Raw genomic sequence first — 16,488 nt, 5'->3', positions numbered from 1 at the left:
AGTAAAAGATCTGATGCAGGGCTCCTAATTGTAACATAGTATGTACACAGTGTGATATTACCTCAAGTAAAAGATCTGAATACCTCAACCTCCACTGGTGAAGCTGGTGAAGATGCTAAGAAAGACTCAAACTGTTAAAAAAAATGTAAACTGGAGCACGGCCACTGAAACAAATAAATATTATCATTATAGCCTACTACTAGTACTAATACTATTGCTAATATGCCTAATAGTACTACTGATAACAATGATAATGATATTAATAGAAAAAATAATAATTACTTTATTAGTTACATGCTGCAGGCTAAAAGATATTAACTCTTACAAGCATATGTCTGGTGATGCATCCAGAGGGCTAGCCCTACTTTTTCCATTCAACGTCTCATCCACATCCATCCATGCATCCATCCATCAATTCGTCCATGCATCCATCCAGGGGACTGTATATGACTCTGTAGGCTTTTCCCGAGGGAGAGCACTGGATGGATGCCAAAAGGGGGCGTTTGTCTCATGCAGCCGGAGGGGCGGGACCAGAGGTGGGTGTGTGTCTCTCAGCTGATGCGCGTATCAACCGACCGACTCCATCATCAGCATCCGACGCTGACAGCGGTCGAAGACAGCATCCCTAATATAACCGACCCACGGTAACATCGCAGGATAATTCAGAGCCCGGCCGACCAGGACTGACGTTGCTGTCTTGTGACAATATTGTTTATTGAGGCTGCCATCTTACAAACCCGCGGAGCTGCAAAATAGTGAGTAGCCTTTGATGATGGACCGCCAGGATGCTACAATCGGTAAATCAAAGCCGCTGTCGTCAATGTCAATGACGCTGTGCATTTTAATCTGGATGTATTTTTTGATTCAGCGAGGGTCGTGCGTTTGTTTCCCGTCACGGGGCCTAGCGAGTAATTGTTTGGGAGCGCAGTCGATTCAGGGCTTGATGCGGATGCTGCTAAAGCCGCCCTTGCCGCCCAGGGATGCAGAGAAAAAGGGAGAGAGGGGGAGTCGTGAGGGGAGGGGATTGAGGCAGAGCAGCACATAGATAGGCAGTGTATTTTACTACTACTACTATTCACCCAAGTGGAAGTAAACCTCTAGTAAATGGGCTGAGAAGGGAGGTGCACTGGCATGACTGCGTCTCTATCTATCTATCTATCTATCTATCTATCTATCTATCTATCTGTTATGCTACTATACGATTTTGGTGATGTGCATGTTCATATGTGAGGGAGCTCTTCAATACCTAACGCTGTTGATGGCTACAGACTACAGCCATATAAACATAATAGCCTATATACAGCACAGCCAGTTTATTAGGTACACCTACAACAATCCTGCAGTAAATACCACCTTCGTGAAGTTGATTTTAGAGGCTGCAGTTTGTGTTGATGTTGTTTTGCCTTACACTTAGAGATGTCTCAGTATTTTGGGGCATATTTTTAGACTTTTGGAGACCCTGACTGGCTAGAGAGTTGTAGATGATGTGCCAGACTCAAATAGATGGATGTTGCCGTTACATGGTCAGCATCCTGCACCCCTCTGAGAGGTGTTTCTAATATTTAGTCTGCTCTTGCTGATATAAATGGGACACTTGACAGAATACTAGAAACACCTCTCGGTATAATGCGATACGGTTCAACTACACTGCAAACAACAGCCTCTGAATGTGCACTGAGTGGCCAATTTATTAGGTACACCAAGCTAAAAAAAATACTCCGAAAAAGAATTTAAATGCAGTACTTTTGTTCTTGCTCCCATTTTCACAGGTTTAAGTAAAAGATCTAGGACTTTTTATGCACTCAGTAGGTATATTTCTCTTGAATTTTGGTTGTAAATTTGTTAAAATCTGTGACAGTGAGCACTTCTCCTCCTTCAAGACAGGTGTGGCACATCAAAATGCAGATTAAACAGCATCATTATTACCCAGGTGTGCCTTGGGATGGTCACAATAGAAGGCCGCTCTAAAATGTGCAGTTTGATCGCTCAACACAAGTTTTGAGGGAGCGTGACGTTGGCACACTGACTGTAGGAATGTTAGAAATGTTGGTTACAATGACAAACAACAGTAAGGTCAAGATCCTGGTGAGGAAGACGAGCATGCAGATGAGCTTCCCTGTGACGGTTTGTACAGTTTGGACAGAAAGCTCTTAGTTGGGTAAACCAGTTGTTGCATCAGGTGTCCAGGTGGTTGGTCTCAGAAGATCTTGCAGGTGAGGACGGCTGATGTGGAGGTCCTGAGCTGGTGTGGTTACACATGGTCTGGGGTTGTAAGGCCGGTTGGATGTACTGCCAAATTCTCAGACACAACATTGGAGACGGTTTATGGTAGTGAAATGAACATTCAGTTCACGGGCAGCAGCTCTGGTGAACATTCCTGTAGTCACCGTGCCAGTGGGACGCTCCGTTAAAACTTGTTACATCTGTGGCGTTTTGTTGTGTGATCAAACTGCACGTTTTAGAGCGGCCATTTATTTTGACCATCCCAAGGCACACCTGGCTAGTAATGATGCTGTTTAATCAGCCACACCTGTCAGGTGGATGGATTATCCTAGAAAAGGATGAGTGCACACCAAGACAGTAAATTTGCGACCAAAATTTGAGAGACATAAATCTATTGAATGGATAAAAAAAAAGTCTTAGATCTTTGATTAAACCAGTGAAAATGCGAGCAAAAAAGTCTAACACAACAGCCCTGCAATGAATGTAACCAAGGCCAGATAAGGGCCCAGACTCACATTCCCTCAAAACAGTTTGCCCTGATCCCACGAAACAAACCAGTGTACCTAAACTGTCACTTAGCTTGTGCTTATTTGATTAAACATGAATTTGCTCAAGAATATTCTTCATGGATTATTTTATCAACTGCCAGTATAATAGTAACGGTGCCATGTCACATTTTGATACAGGATGCAATACAACATAGTACAATGCAACAGCACTACAGACTACATCTGTGACATTGAATCAACACCTCTCCAAAACATTTTAAACAAAAGAAACTTAACATTATAACATTAATGAAGGTAGGATTCATTGCAGGATTGTTGTACTAGATTGCATTATTTTTAGCTAGGGGTACCTAATAAATTGGCACTGAGGGTATACTCAGGGGATGGACCCATCAATAGGAATACCTGTACACTACAGCCTCGTGCAAACCAATACAACAGCACTGCAGCAGATCTTTATGGATTTACAGTGTATAGATGTTGATATTGAGACTGTTCTAGAAAAGTGTTGACAAAGCTTTCGGGCTGTAGTTTGTGGTATTTTTGTGTTGGGTTGTACTGTACTTTAATGTAAAGTATTCCAGTTGTTTTGTTAAGCAGTCTAATACGCCACCAATGACTACAGCTTAAAAAGTTATCATAGAATTAAATAGACCTCTTAACAGCCATAAACATACTTTTATCAGCTTGATATATTGTGACTTTAACTAGTTTTACATGAATTGCGTATGAACCTGATTTTGATTTTATATGATCTGTATCTGCAATTAGAGTTGAAAGTACTTTTTACACACCTCTATCCTAAAACCACATCCTAAATATGTCTATTTGGATTCGCGATAGCTGTTAAAACAGGGAGTGCAACCTCTGGTGTGTAATTGATCTCAAAAGTGGGATAATACACATTTTCTGGCAACCAAAATGAATATACATATTTGTCGTATGGCCAGTACAACATATACGTACATCATTAAATAGTTTCTTGTTTGGTGAAATAGCAACGCTTTACAGTCAAGTCCGTATTTTGTTGCCTTTATTAAATGTGAAAAGCCCATATGGTTTACCTGTTAAAGGTATACTATGCAGGATTGCCTGTTGCTGTTTGTAAACACGCTTGCCATTGAAAATGACAGTAAAGAGGAACCCCAGATTCACTCTCATTTGGTGTTTTACCTTATTATATTTGCGTTTTTGGTGCCTGATGCTTAAAGTCTGGCACCTGGTCACTACCTTTTATAAAGCCCTGACCTCACTTGAGCACTGTGGGGGTACACGCCCATAAACATCCCTAACACAGAAAATAAGAAGAAAATAAGAAAACACAGGCGGAGGGCAGAGTCTCTACAAAAAAATACACCACCACACACTTGTCATTAAGGACATGTGAGAGGGATTCCTTCAATATGATTCCATACATTGTCTTTTTAGGAAAATCCTGAATAGTATATCTTTAAATTATCTTTAATAGGGTGAAAAATATCTTAATGCGGAAAGATCTGTGGATCCTTATACAATGAGGAAGCAAAGCAAGATCTATCTGATACAGATCGAATGAAAACTGAGCATTATTAACTTCACAAAGACGTGATTTACTGCAGGGCTGTTGTTTTCTATTGTATCACAGCTTTCTCAGTCGCTTTGGCTCATTTTTTGAAACAACCTTAACATTCTCTAAACTGTAAGTGCATTGTCACAACTGGTTCATGGGACATCACAACTGTTTTGCATGTCTGCACAAGGAAGTAACTCAACCCAAACATTTCATCCATGCTGAAAAACCTAGCAGTTCTGTCAGATTGAGGGCCAGTTCCACCAAATTGAAAACCTGCGATCGTGTTAGCAGTACCATGGCAGTCAACTCTGGAAATGTTTTTTATATATAAATCTCTGTTTTGTTCTACGTTTTGTTGACTGTGACTGCTTACTGTAATATACAAGAATGTTAGTTTGCCTATCTGAATGCTGTTGTGTATCACACTGAGCTTTGTAGATTCTGATTTCAAGAGTGGGTAAAAGTTTACTTGGAAAAGTCAGTACTGTACAGTGCTATAGTACACAGAAAAAGGGATATGCACATTTGTATGTTTGCGGTTAATTTATTTGTGTAGCAGTTTATTAAATTTACTGTACACTAAAAATTCACCTTTGATCTTTCATGTTAAGTTACATACAGTGACCAGATTAAGATTTATCACTGTCACCTGGCAGGTAAATTGCCTTTTTAGCAAACATCACAGTCATTCCATGTCAGTCCATATTTATGGAATATGCATGTATGTTTGCCAGATTTTGATAATTGAATGAATCATTTTGCATGTGATGGCTCAAATGATGGGAGAATGTTAAGAAGTTGTGAAGAGTATGACAATATTATTGAGTATCAGCTCTGATCGGCAAGTGCAAGTGGTTATTGCGCAAACTGAAGACAGTTATAATTACTCTTTTGCACACATATGCCAAAACACATGCAATTTGCTTGCATACATGAGAAATTCAAAACTGTTGTGAACAACAAACTAATTGTGCAGAGATTTGAACTTATTGTTTTGAACAAAAAAATCATTTAAGATTGAGCCAAAGCAAATGAGAAAAACTGTAAACCTGTTGTACACAGGTGTTCCTGTATTTATGTCCACAAAATGCAAACAGACAAATACCTTCCTCCAGATTAATGCAGCTAATGGACACAAAATGTGGTGTAATTTCTGTTTTGCACTGTATTAGTTTGAGTGATCTCTTTGCCCCACATCCCTTCACTTATGCACTTAACAAAACAGCCAAAAGTAACTCTGAGTGTCCTCACTCTTATCTACAAAGTGTACCCCATAAACAGAAAGTAACACTGTTGATTTTATCATTAAACTGGAGGACAGGTTTTATTTTGACTCTTATTCATACACTAACGATACAGATATTTGTCCAAACTTTCCTGTCAGACCTGTTTCATTTTTATCATGGTGGGAGGACCACGCTGCCCCTGTATGTGGGTTGGAGTCTATTCTGCATTAGCTATTATTGTATAACTAGTTATTATGCAATTACGATATTGTATAACTCCTTTCGTTTTTCTGTGTTCCTCTAGTGTGTGTGCCCCCACTACCTGCATTAGGTTGTGATGACCCACACTACTTCCAAATGTATCTGTGACCCTCCCCAAACCTGACTCCTAACCTCTAATCCCTGACCTTTGACCCCCACTATGGGCAGTGTTGGCAGTGGGGTGGCAGGAGAGCAGGAGTTTGCCATGAAGTCTGTGGGCACGAGGACCACCCTGCCACGAGCACCTCCTCTCTCTCGCCGTTGCCCTGCCGACCGCAGCTGCAGCGCAGAGCGTCTGCCCCGCCCTCCGGCGACTATATCAGACGGGACGGCTTCTAGCGATGAACGTGGGAGTGTTAGTATTGGGACTGGGACCTGTACTGGGACTGACCGGCCCACCGAAACAGCCTCCTCCACCAACACTGAATGTACCATGACGGCCCCGTCCAACAACAACCAGTTGGAGTGTGGCAATGGAGCAGGCAGGCGGGAGAGGGAGTGGGAGAGGGAGAGGGAGAGGCAGCGTGAGAGGGGTAGAGACAGGGACCGGGACCGAGACTGGGACAGAGAAAGGTTAGAGAGGGAGCGAGAGAGGGAGAGGAACCGGGAGAGGGAGCGGGAACGAGTGGAGAGGGAGAGGCTGGAGCGGGAGAGGGAGCGGGAGAGGGAGAGAGCCAGGGAGAGGGAAAGAGAGAGGATCGAGAGGGAGAAGATAGAAAGGGAGAGGGAGCGAGAGAGAGAAAGGGAGAGGGAGAGGGAACGAGAGAGGCTGGAGAACGAGAGGATGGAGAGGGAGAGAGAGAGGGAGATGCAGGCTGCAGGTTTGGATGTTTGTGGGAACATTGTGGGCCGAGGAGCAAACGAGAAGAACAGCGTTGGCATGAGCCAACACCAGCACAGAGAGATGGCAGCCGCCAGAGGTGACAGTGAGAACAATCCAGGCAGCCATAACCCTCCGAACCACAACCCGCCCAAGATCCTGCCAGTGTCGGGAAAACTGGAGCAGGTACTTTAAGATTTAGGACAGTGGTTCCAAACCTGGGGTCCATCGTCGACGTAAAACTGCTGAAATCATATATTAGCTTTGGCTGAACGAGAACTAAAGTGATCATCTTAGAGCCAGTATGGATAAGAGGAATTATTATAGCCACCAATGACATTTTATGGACATCTTGTTATAGTTTATTTGCCAGATATCAGACAGAATTGTCAACTTACACTCCATTTCCATCTTCAGTCTGATATTACATCCATTCTGACAGATTTCCATAGTTGAGGGGGATTCACTTCTTCCTAATCAATCACTAGAAACCAACAAATCTAACGCCATTTGAAGCTGATGCTGATGTGTAACCATGCCAACATACTGGCTTTGCTGGCGTTTTAAGAGCAGAGCAGAGCAAAGTTAAAACAAACTACGATGTCAGGCGATATTGAGAAGACCTGACGATTTAGAACAGCTTCAGTAGCAGAGTCTGTCTCGTCTATAGCGTTTGCCATTGTTGTTATTACTCCTCATTTGGTTTCAGCTTGACAACAACTTAAAAACAGCAGTTTGGTGCTGATTGGCTTATTGTAGGTCCCCCCACGGCACTCATTGATCGATTGCTTTTTAACCGAGAAATGTTCATGTCATGGTGCCAGACGAATAAGTCAACTTGGTGGAGCAGGAGGATTCAAAGGTCTGGACCCAGGCAAGATAGGTGTTGAAAATAATCTAAAACCCTACCTGTAAAGTCATGATTTATGCTATCTGGCCTCAAAAAGTGCCTCAAAAAATAAACCAAGTGCATCTACAGCAGTTCCACATATATCATAATATGTATGATGCATGTTCCATATTGTGTTATCATGCTCAACACACCACAGCACTGAATTTTATCATTGAATCTTTTACCACAGTGTACTTTTGTCTCTGAGCTGCATTTGTGTATCTCTTATTTCTCTTACTGTCTTCCCCTCCTTCCTCCATCTCTCTCGTAGGCGATGCAGAACAACTCAGGCCTTGTTCGTCCCTCTGCCTTCAAGCCGGTGGTTCCCAAGAGCTTCCACTCCATGCAGAACCTGGTGGGGCAGGCAGGAGGGGCTGGGAGCGAGGGCAAGACTGAGGCAAGGAGTGAAGGGTTCAGTGAGAGCAGAGGAGGCAGGAGAGGCAGGGACGGAGCAGGAGGAGAATCAGGAGAGGTCCCAGAGGCCCTGCTCCTGGACCAGGACAGCCCAGTGAGGGTCAGCAGAAGTGAGGGCGGGGGAAATGGTAATGAAGTGGTTCAGGGAGGGATGTCTGACTCAGGGAGGAACTCCCTGACCAGCCTGCCCACCTATACAGGCTCAGGGTCCGGTTGCGGGCCCCCAGCAGTCCTGGGGCCTCTCAGTGCTTCCACCAGCCACATCAACAGATTGGGCATGGTTGGGGCAACTGCAGGTCTGGACAAGCTGGAAAAGCCTGGTTACCAGGTGAGGCCTTCATCCATTCTCACTTAGTCTGCTACCTCGCTCTCAACATCGTCTTTAATGTATCTTGATGTGGTTCTCTCCTCCAGAACGGTCTTAGTGCCTCAGACAGTGGCCGGTCCTCCTCAGGAAAGAGCTCCTCGTCCTATCAGAGGCTGAGCCACCTGAGTGATGCCCCAGCACCTCTACGCCCTTCCCCCTCCTCCGATGACATCATCCAGGACTTGGAGGACCGCTTATGGGAGAAAGAGCAAGAGGTCAGAGGCCATTCAGAAATGTTTGATGAGCAGTTTATTTGATTTGATCTCACATTTTGTCATCCAAGTTGGATTTTAATCCACCTTTACTACTCACACTAACCAGCTGCTCCTTGGCCTTTTCTTTTCTACCAGGTGCAGCATATGCGCAGAAACCTGGACCAAAGTGAGGCAGCGATCATTCAGGTGTTTGAGGAGAAACAACGTGTCTGGGAGCGACAGATGGACGAGCTGAGACAAAACTATGCCTCGCGCCTGCAGCAGGTGACCTCACTGCTTATTATGATCCAGCTAAACATCCGCCGGATGTCGATGCACATTATTTTTCTTTACAAGCATCTTGAGTCCAAATGTAACAACAGGATGTCCTTGTTGAAGAAGCAGCGCTGAAGAGCAACACATGAATATACACAGAGAAAAAAATTTATGCTTTTGAGACACTCATAGTGGGTTTACATTCATTCATTAACAACACTATCTAAAAGGCATTTAGACCGAATCATCCCCAGGTATACAACATTAAACAAGTCTAAATTTTGCCATTGCAGGATCTGTATATATATGATCCACATACAGATGGATACACTGTATTTGTCCATTTTTTTCTGCAGGTTACCCGTCGTGCTCAGCGCTCCCAGACTGCCCTGCAGGCCCAGATAAGCCGTCTGTCCCAGGACAAGAGGAGGCTCCAGGAGGAGATGGCGGCTCTGTTGGCCCAGAGAGAGGAGCTGGAGAGAAAGTGTCTGGATTACAGGAAGGAGCAGGCTGACATCTTGCCTCGTCTGGAGGAGACCAAGTGGGAGGTGAGATATGAGTATATGAGTTGGTGCGCTTGACTAGTTCAGTAAAATGTTATCAGGGTTACATCATGGTAGACTGAGCAGTGGAGCACTGAGTATAAGGGTGTGTGTCTGTGTGTGTGTGTGTGTGTGAAGCTGCCTATGACTGTGAGTCTGTGTGCTCAAGCAGCCCACTTGTATGCAATGGGATAGGGAGCATATTTACTAAAGACACTACTATAAAAAAAGATATACCACTCACTTATTCACTCATTCTTCATGTGGCAGGTGTGCCAGAAGGCAGGAGAGATCTCCCTGCTGAAGCAGCAGCTGAGGGAGAGTCAGGCTGAAGTGACCCAGCGAGCTGGAGAGATGGTGGCCCTGAGAGGCCAGCTGAAGGAGCTCAATGCCCAGCTGAGGGAGCGGGAGGAGGCCATGCTGGGCCTGAAGGACTCCTACAGCACCAAGAGTCTGGAGCTGGAGAAGTGTGAGGGAGAGCTGAGGAGGACTCTGTCAGAGGTGGGTTTTTCCAATTACACGTTAATTAACACACAGCAGGGTTTAACACTGAGGGTTATAAATAACAGTAAAACACAAACAGATGGATCGTTTACAAAACATAAAAATCCATTTAAACTCTCCAAATGTAATAAAAATAATTTACTATTAGTAAGGTTATTCATCAGATTTCTGAATTGGCATTGTAACCAAAACATAGGGCTTCCTGGTATCCCATAATTCAGTATACAGACCACTTAAAACCATGTTAAAAGGGATACTTTGCCATTTTTTAATCAGCTCAATTTTCACTGGCTCTAGGGCTGCTGCTCTAACTACAGATTGGGAATAGGAATATGATATAATAGGAATAAGGGATGCTGGGAAATATAATAATGCAAACAGAAGGTGAAATCTAAATAAATACAAATGCAAATTGTGCAAAGGTTAACATAACCTGTGACTGACAGACAGTCCAGCAGCCTAAACACAGCCTAGACAGCCCAGTCTTATGAAAAGACCATCTTTCCAGCAGTGAAATACTTCTTTAAGTGTCTCTGATAAAACCCTTTCACTGTAAGATCTAAGATATGATGGTATCTTGTGTATAGGAGTTTATAAGTGAACAGAAATCAGTGCCAGCCCAGCATCTGAAAACATGTGTTTGCAGCAACCAAGGACTGAAAATTGGAGACAGAGAAATACTGTAGGATTTTGTTCCAATATTATGTGCATAGATTGTATTGTGAAGCTTTGATTCACTCCATTTTGGTCAAGATAACTAAGTAGGTTAATTCATCAGCATTAATATTTTGAGAGTAAGTCAGTGTCAAGGACCAGGCAGTGAGGCAACAAGGATACAGGAGTTGTTGACAAAATCATGGATTTTTATTTACCCCCCAAAAAATACATGAAAAATTACAAACCAAGAAATGAGCGACTAGGCCCATAAAAGAGGTCAACATAACATAACTATACTCAATATAATAACTAAACAAGGTGTTAACAGAACAAACTGACTTGTCCAAATGGCACACGAGGGAGCATATATGGTGGCTTGGCCAAACCAAATAATACACAAGGGGTAACCAAAATGGACGGCAACTGCAACTAAACTCAAAGAGAAACAAACTAAACCCAAAACCCAAACCAAAACCTTTTGCCGCACCAGGAAGGGACCTCCCTCCCCAAAACCATCATGGTAACTCAAAGACAAAGAAACAAATGATTAATATCAAACAATATGCCTGTATAACCCTACAGTGCTAGAATGTACACTTAAATTAAACAATGTAAGGTTAAAAGCAAATAAACAGATTCTAAATCAAACCAACTGTGTGATGTAAATTGTTCAGGTATGGGTGACCATAAATGAAAATAACCTGTGTAGATAACAAAATTGAGTTGACTATAAATGTGTTTAAAGAGTGTAGATTGGAAAAACGTCACCATGTGTGGCTTTGACCATCACAGTCTTATTATCATGTCATCATGAAGAGCATCAAGGATTGTCTTTTTTTTTTTTTTTTTTTTGGAGGCCAAGATATATTCACTTATATGTGCTTTGGTCACCAGTCAGACAAATTTGATGCCTTTTCTAATAATACAGTGAGGGTTATAAAATGAATTTAAAGCCAAATAGTTTGTTTCAGTGTCTGGTTGGAAAATCTCATCTATTGCATTTTGCATATTAGTAGTATTTATATTAGTAAAGTACATTAGTAGTATGGACATTATTCTTACTATACATGCTGACCAGAATCTCCATCAGCTATGTTTAAAAATGATGGTCACATATTATCCCAAAATGCATGAAACATACCACAAGCTGTGGGATGTAAGGCTCACATTATCCCAGGCCTAAGTTGAAAATCTTGTGTGGTTGCAGGGAATGGTCTACTTTATCAAAGGCTTTAGAGGGGTCTAAAAAAAGAGCAATGCAATGTTGATTACTATCCAAAGCAGTCAAAATACCGTTTACAACAAGCAAGATTGCAGGATTGGGATGTTTACCACTAAATCTAGATTGTTGAGTGTTTAAATCCTCAAAATCCTTCGAAGGGATTCCAGAAACTTGGCGAGGAGACTCGGACAAATTGAGGATTGGGCAACATTATACATTACAGCTGCAGCAATTTTTCCCTTTGTGCTGCGTGAGCTCATAAGCAGATCACACACATATGATATGTATATGTGATGTGTGCTCTTATACTAAAGATGCAGAACATTTAAGAGCAATATTATCTCTTTTTAGACACAGTTTATGATTTTTTCTCAAGCTCTTGTGTTACAGAAAAAGTATCCATGATTCACCATAACAACACTCATCAATCAAGCAACATTAATCAAAAAACATTACAGATTTAAGTTCATAAGCATGTTTAAATACAATACTTTATTATAAAATGATGTCAGACAACAGCTTTGATACGCTAATTGCCTGGACTAAGTGGGTTGTCATCCCGCTATCCAGTAGCGCCCACTACTTTTTCTGTGTGTACTATAGACTAACCAGATAAAACTGACCAGTTCAACAAATGATAGTACAATCATCCATCACTGCAGCTATCAGCCATACAATCCTATTTTAAGTGTGCATCTGTAAAGCATACACATGTGCATGCTTGCATTCATGCATGCATGTACAACAAGCATGGCTGGATGCATATTTGTTTAATGTTTTTGCACGTTATCTCTGTTTATGTCTATAACTATGAACACTATTTATGCTTGTTATTTTTTTGTGTGCTGCTCTTTTGATCTTTTATTCTATTTTAGTGTAGGAGACATGACAATTTTTTTGTAGGGCTGGCCAGATGGGGCTCCTGAAAATCTTGGTGGCAGATTAAAACTAAAAACCATAACCAAATTTCAGGCCTTCGTGTATGCTGTTTAAGTATATAGGCTAGTTAAAACTATATCAGTATGGGAGTTAAGGAATTGCATACTACTTTACTTTGGTTTCTCATTTTACAGTTAATGCTACTAATTATCTGATGTGTATAATACAGATACAGTTAACATTTGGAGTTACACAACAATCCTATTTTAATATGTTACGTATCTGTGTGTGTTGTTCCTCAAACAGGCTGGTTGTCCTTTTCCTTCAAAAGACAAATATACACCTTTAATTTGAAGGAGTACATTGATTGTAAAGAACAAAACATTTACTGGGAACAAGCCTCAAGATTAGAGAAGACTCATGGGTACCCATAGAACCCATGTTCATTCAGATATCTTGAGGTGACAGTTCAAGGGACCACTTTAAGATGGTCATGCCAGTTGTTTCCTTACCAAAATTTACCAATGGGTGCCTTAGGTTGTCTTGTTTCACATGTTGTCACTATGTTTACACAAGCTTAAAAAGAGTGCACCACAGCCTCTTAAAACAGTAATGTCGAACCCCTGGTCCCCCCTTGTGGGGCATCACTGGAAGGCACCTTGTGTGTGATTGTGCACCTTAAAGAATGCTGACTTTGAATTGACTTGACATATATTGAAAATCAAATACCTCATTAAGAACTAAATTATATTTTCCTGTGATATCTCATATTTTTCTTTCCACAGGTGTCCATCCTCAGAGAGAAGCTGGGTGTTTTTGAGGCAGAGGTGCTCAGTTTAAAGCGGGCTCTGAGTGAAGTGAGCAGAGGAGCAGAAGTTGTTGTGAGCCCGAACTTAGCTGCTGCAGGACTGTTGCCACCGTGGGGAATTGTCCACTGCCCACGTAACCCCAGTGAGCCCTCAACCAACTCTCTCACCCCCACATCTGACACCCTGCTGAGTCTTCAGAGTGATGAAGCTAAAGCCCAAAGGCAGGAGGCTCAGAGACAGGAGAGGCAGCAACGTGAAGAAGCTCAGTGGCGTGACGTGCAGCAGCGGCAAGATGCCCACATGCAGCAGGACATGCGAATGCGTCAGGATTCCCAAATCCGACCAGAGGCCCAACTCCGCCAGGATGCCCAGCTTCGTCAGGACGCTCACCTCCGCCATGAAGCCCAACTTCGCCAAGAAGCACAGCTGCGCCAAGAGGTGCAGCTCCGTCAGGAGGCCCAGCTCTGCCATGAGGCCCAAATGCGACAAGAAGCCCAGCTACGTCACGAGGCCCAACTCTGCCAGGAGGTGCAACTGCGTCAGGATGGCCACCAGCAACAGCGAGGCCAGGAGGGTCACTGGGATGAGGCAGGGGAGCTGCGCAGGCAACTGGAGCAGCTGCAGGCTGCATTGCGTCTGGAGCGGCAGCAAAGGGAACGTCAGGCCCTCAACTTCGACCAGGAGCGACACACCTGGCAGGACGAGAAGGAGCGGGTTTTGAAATACCAGGCACAGCTGCAGCTCAGCTATGTGGAAACGCTGCAGAAGAACCAAGCTTTAGAAAAACGTATGAGCCAGCTGGGAGCCAAACCGACCACGACGTCCACAACCACCACTATTACTACAACCACCACCACCTCCCCCACCTCCTCCAATTCTCCACCTCCACCACCAGCCCTCTCACCTTTGTCTCCTCAGCCCCCACCCTCTCTCCCTGGCCCCATCGCTCTGACCATCTCCCCACCTTGTGAAGACCAGAAGGGCCCTCCTTCTCTTCACCAGCTGGCCAATCCCTGGGCAGGACCCTCACGCCTGGAGAGGATAGAGTCCACTGAGATATAGAGACAGCTCCATGACAAACTGTCCAGTTCAAAACGCTCACAGTGACAAGGCCTCTCACACAAAACTACTTCAGCATACAGTTGAAAAACATTTCAGTCTACAATAGAATAAATCAGTTCAGTCTGACATACTTTTCAAAGCAACTATTGACACTAAACAGCAACAAAGGCCGACTCTGACATTATCAGTAAAAAGCAGATCATCTGAACAGGAAGTTGAACCTCATTCAATCTATCAATGATTTTACAACCTCCTAAACAGCCTTTCTCTCACTAGTTGCACACTACTACATCCTACCTGATCAGTGTTCGTGAGAAGTGTGCCACACTGATGAATGGCAGAATAGCAAAATGTTAAATGACAATGTTTAGATGACAGCACTAATACAGGGGTCATTTAATGCCCAATGCTAGAAAAGGACCAAGACAATCAGGGATATTGTCAGAAATTGTCAACAAGAATATTATGCGGTATTTATTCATTGTAAGTCTGTGTCACTGGTTATGTAAAAGTAGAAATAGTGGTCGGAGTGTGTGATGTTAACTTGCATTTTTGGCCAGAGAGCGCCTTACTCCATTCTCTCCAGCATGTGTACGAGAATAACAAATGCTGGGAATAGATTAAAAAAAAAAAAAATCAAGAGTGTGTTATCATTTTCAGTGCTTTAATTATAATATCAGCAAACCAGTATTACACATGGCTGGACTATTTCATTTAAAGCCCAGCAGATATCGACGTCAAATGTCACACAGGCTGATCCTTGATTCAGTTTTCAAGTCATTTCATGCACAGGGTCTGACATGCATGACCCATCTGAACACATCACTAAGACCAACAGAGTTTATATTTTCTACAAATTGAATTAAATAGATATGTTTAGCAGATAATCAACCCCGAGTGAATAGAGAATATGTTTTAAGACGTGGGAGAACCTGGTTCGCCTTTATTGTGGATCGACTGTAGTGACTAAAAACAAACACTAGAGGTCATTAGAGAGCTGTCGCAGCTCTGCCGACTCAAATTTCTTCTCACTGAGCTGCAAGGAGAATGTGAAAGGAAGCACACAATTTGAATTTGGTTATTATGATAATTGTGTCGTTCACTTTGTGCATTTACAGCCAAGAAATCTGAGAAATCAGTCAGTGTCCCCAAAGTTAAAAAATAAAATTTATAGAATGTATGATATACTAGAAAGAAAACTTATAATAGTTATAGATTGTAAATGTGAGTGTGTGTGTGAGGGAGAGTGTGTGAGAGAGGGTGTGTGCATGTGTGTATACATATGAAAAGCTTCAGCTTATGAGATTGAGGATAGAGGGACTAGTGGCAATAGAGCAAGTGAAGATATATTAAGAGCAAAGGGATTTGGGGGGGGCTTTAAGTACAGTAAGATGTACATCAAAGCTTGATACAAGGGCAGTGAGGCTGAACATTCAAACGGAGGGAGTCTGTATATCCTGGAAAACTCTACTTTCTTCTGTATAGTTCATTTAGGCAAAGCAGGGGAGAAGGAAGTTAAAAAAACTGAAAAATGGAAAGTCTGCCTCTTCAACGGGAGCATTCAGGCTAACTGCACTATGTAGTGTCCTACACACAAGTTATGATGTACAGTAGACTCAGATGTGAATATCATGGCTTTTATATGTGTTGTTTATGCCAGCATACAAAGATGTTGCTCAAGAATATTAACTTATCTCTAAGGTATTACATAGTATTATCATCTTTATTACTGTTATTATATTATGGTGAACTGACAGAGAAAATATGTGCCATTTGAGCTTTCCTTTATGTGTTTTTTTTAACTGTGTAGATAGCCTATTGGCCTACCATGATGGTGCAATCATAGCAACCCTGTCCAAAAATGATGTTCCTTTTGATGTAGGTGATAAATGTAGTTACAGTATTGCATTGTTTAGAGAACAAAATGCTACCGATTTTATACATGTTTCAAATTTATTGTTTGCATTTATGTTATTAGTACTGTTCTGGCTTGATTAAAACCACCCCTTTGTTAAAATTCAGCAGAACCAATAAAGATATGTGAATAATTCAGCACTTTTTTTTTGTCACTGAGCAAAT

The 16,488-nt window shown here is 42.4% G+C and overlaps 1 protein-coding gene across 4 annotated transcripts; it reads left to right on the top strand.

The window, feature by feature from the left end:
- Nucleotides 1-452: 452 nt before the first annotated feature.
- lzts3b (leucine zipper, putative tumor suppressor family member 3b) lies at nucleotides 453-16,456 on the top strand. Of its 4 annotated transcripts, none has more exons than XM_049579845.1 (8): nucleotides 453-755; nucleotides 5,940-6,777; nucleotides 7,755-8,225; nucleotides 8,312-8,479; nucleotides 8,615-8,743; nucleotides 9,091-9,282; nucleotides 9,547-9,777; nucleotides 13,324-16,456. In XM_049579845.1, the coding sequence occupies exons 2-8, from the start codon at nucleotides 5,977-5,979 to the stop codon at nucleotides 14,407-14,409; spliced, it is 3,078 nt and encodes a 1,025-aa protein (XP_049435802.1). In that variant the 5' UTR covers nucleotides 453-755; nucleotides 5,940-5,976; the 3' UTR covers nucleotides 14,410-16,456. The 4 variants fall into 4 exon arrangements, with proteins under 4 accessions (XP_049435802.1, XP_049435800.1, XP_049435801.1 ...); XM_049579843.1 differs by having other exon boundaries at nucleotides 5,815-6,777; XM_049579844.1 differs by having other exon boundaries at nucleotides 453-797.
- Nucleotides 16,457-16,488: the final 32 nt, after the last annotated feature.

Source organism: Epinephelus fuscoguttatus, linkage group LG6 (assembly GCF_011397635.1).
Source record: "Epinephelus fuscoguttatus linkage group LG6, E.fuscoguttatus.final_Chr_v1".
Classification (NCBI taxonomy): Eukaryota; Metazoa; Chordata; class Actinopteri; order Perciformes; family Serranidae; genus Epinephelus; species Epinephelus fuscoguttatus.
This window is presented reverse-complemented; position numbering and strand designations above follow the sequence as displayed.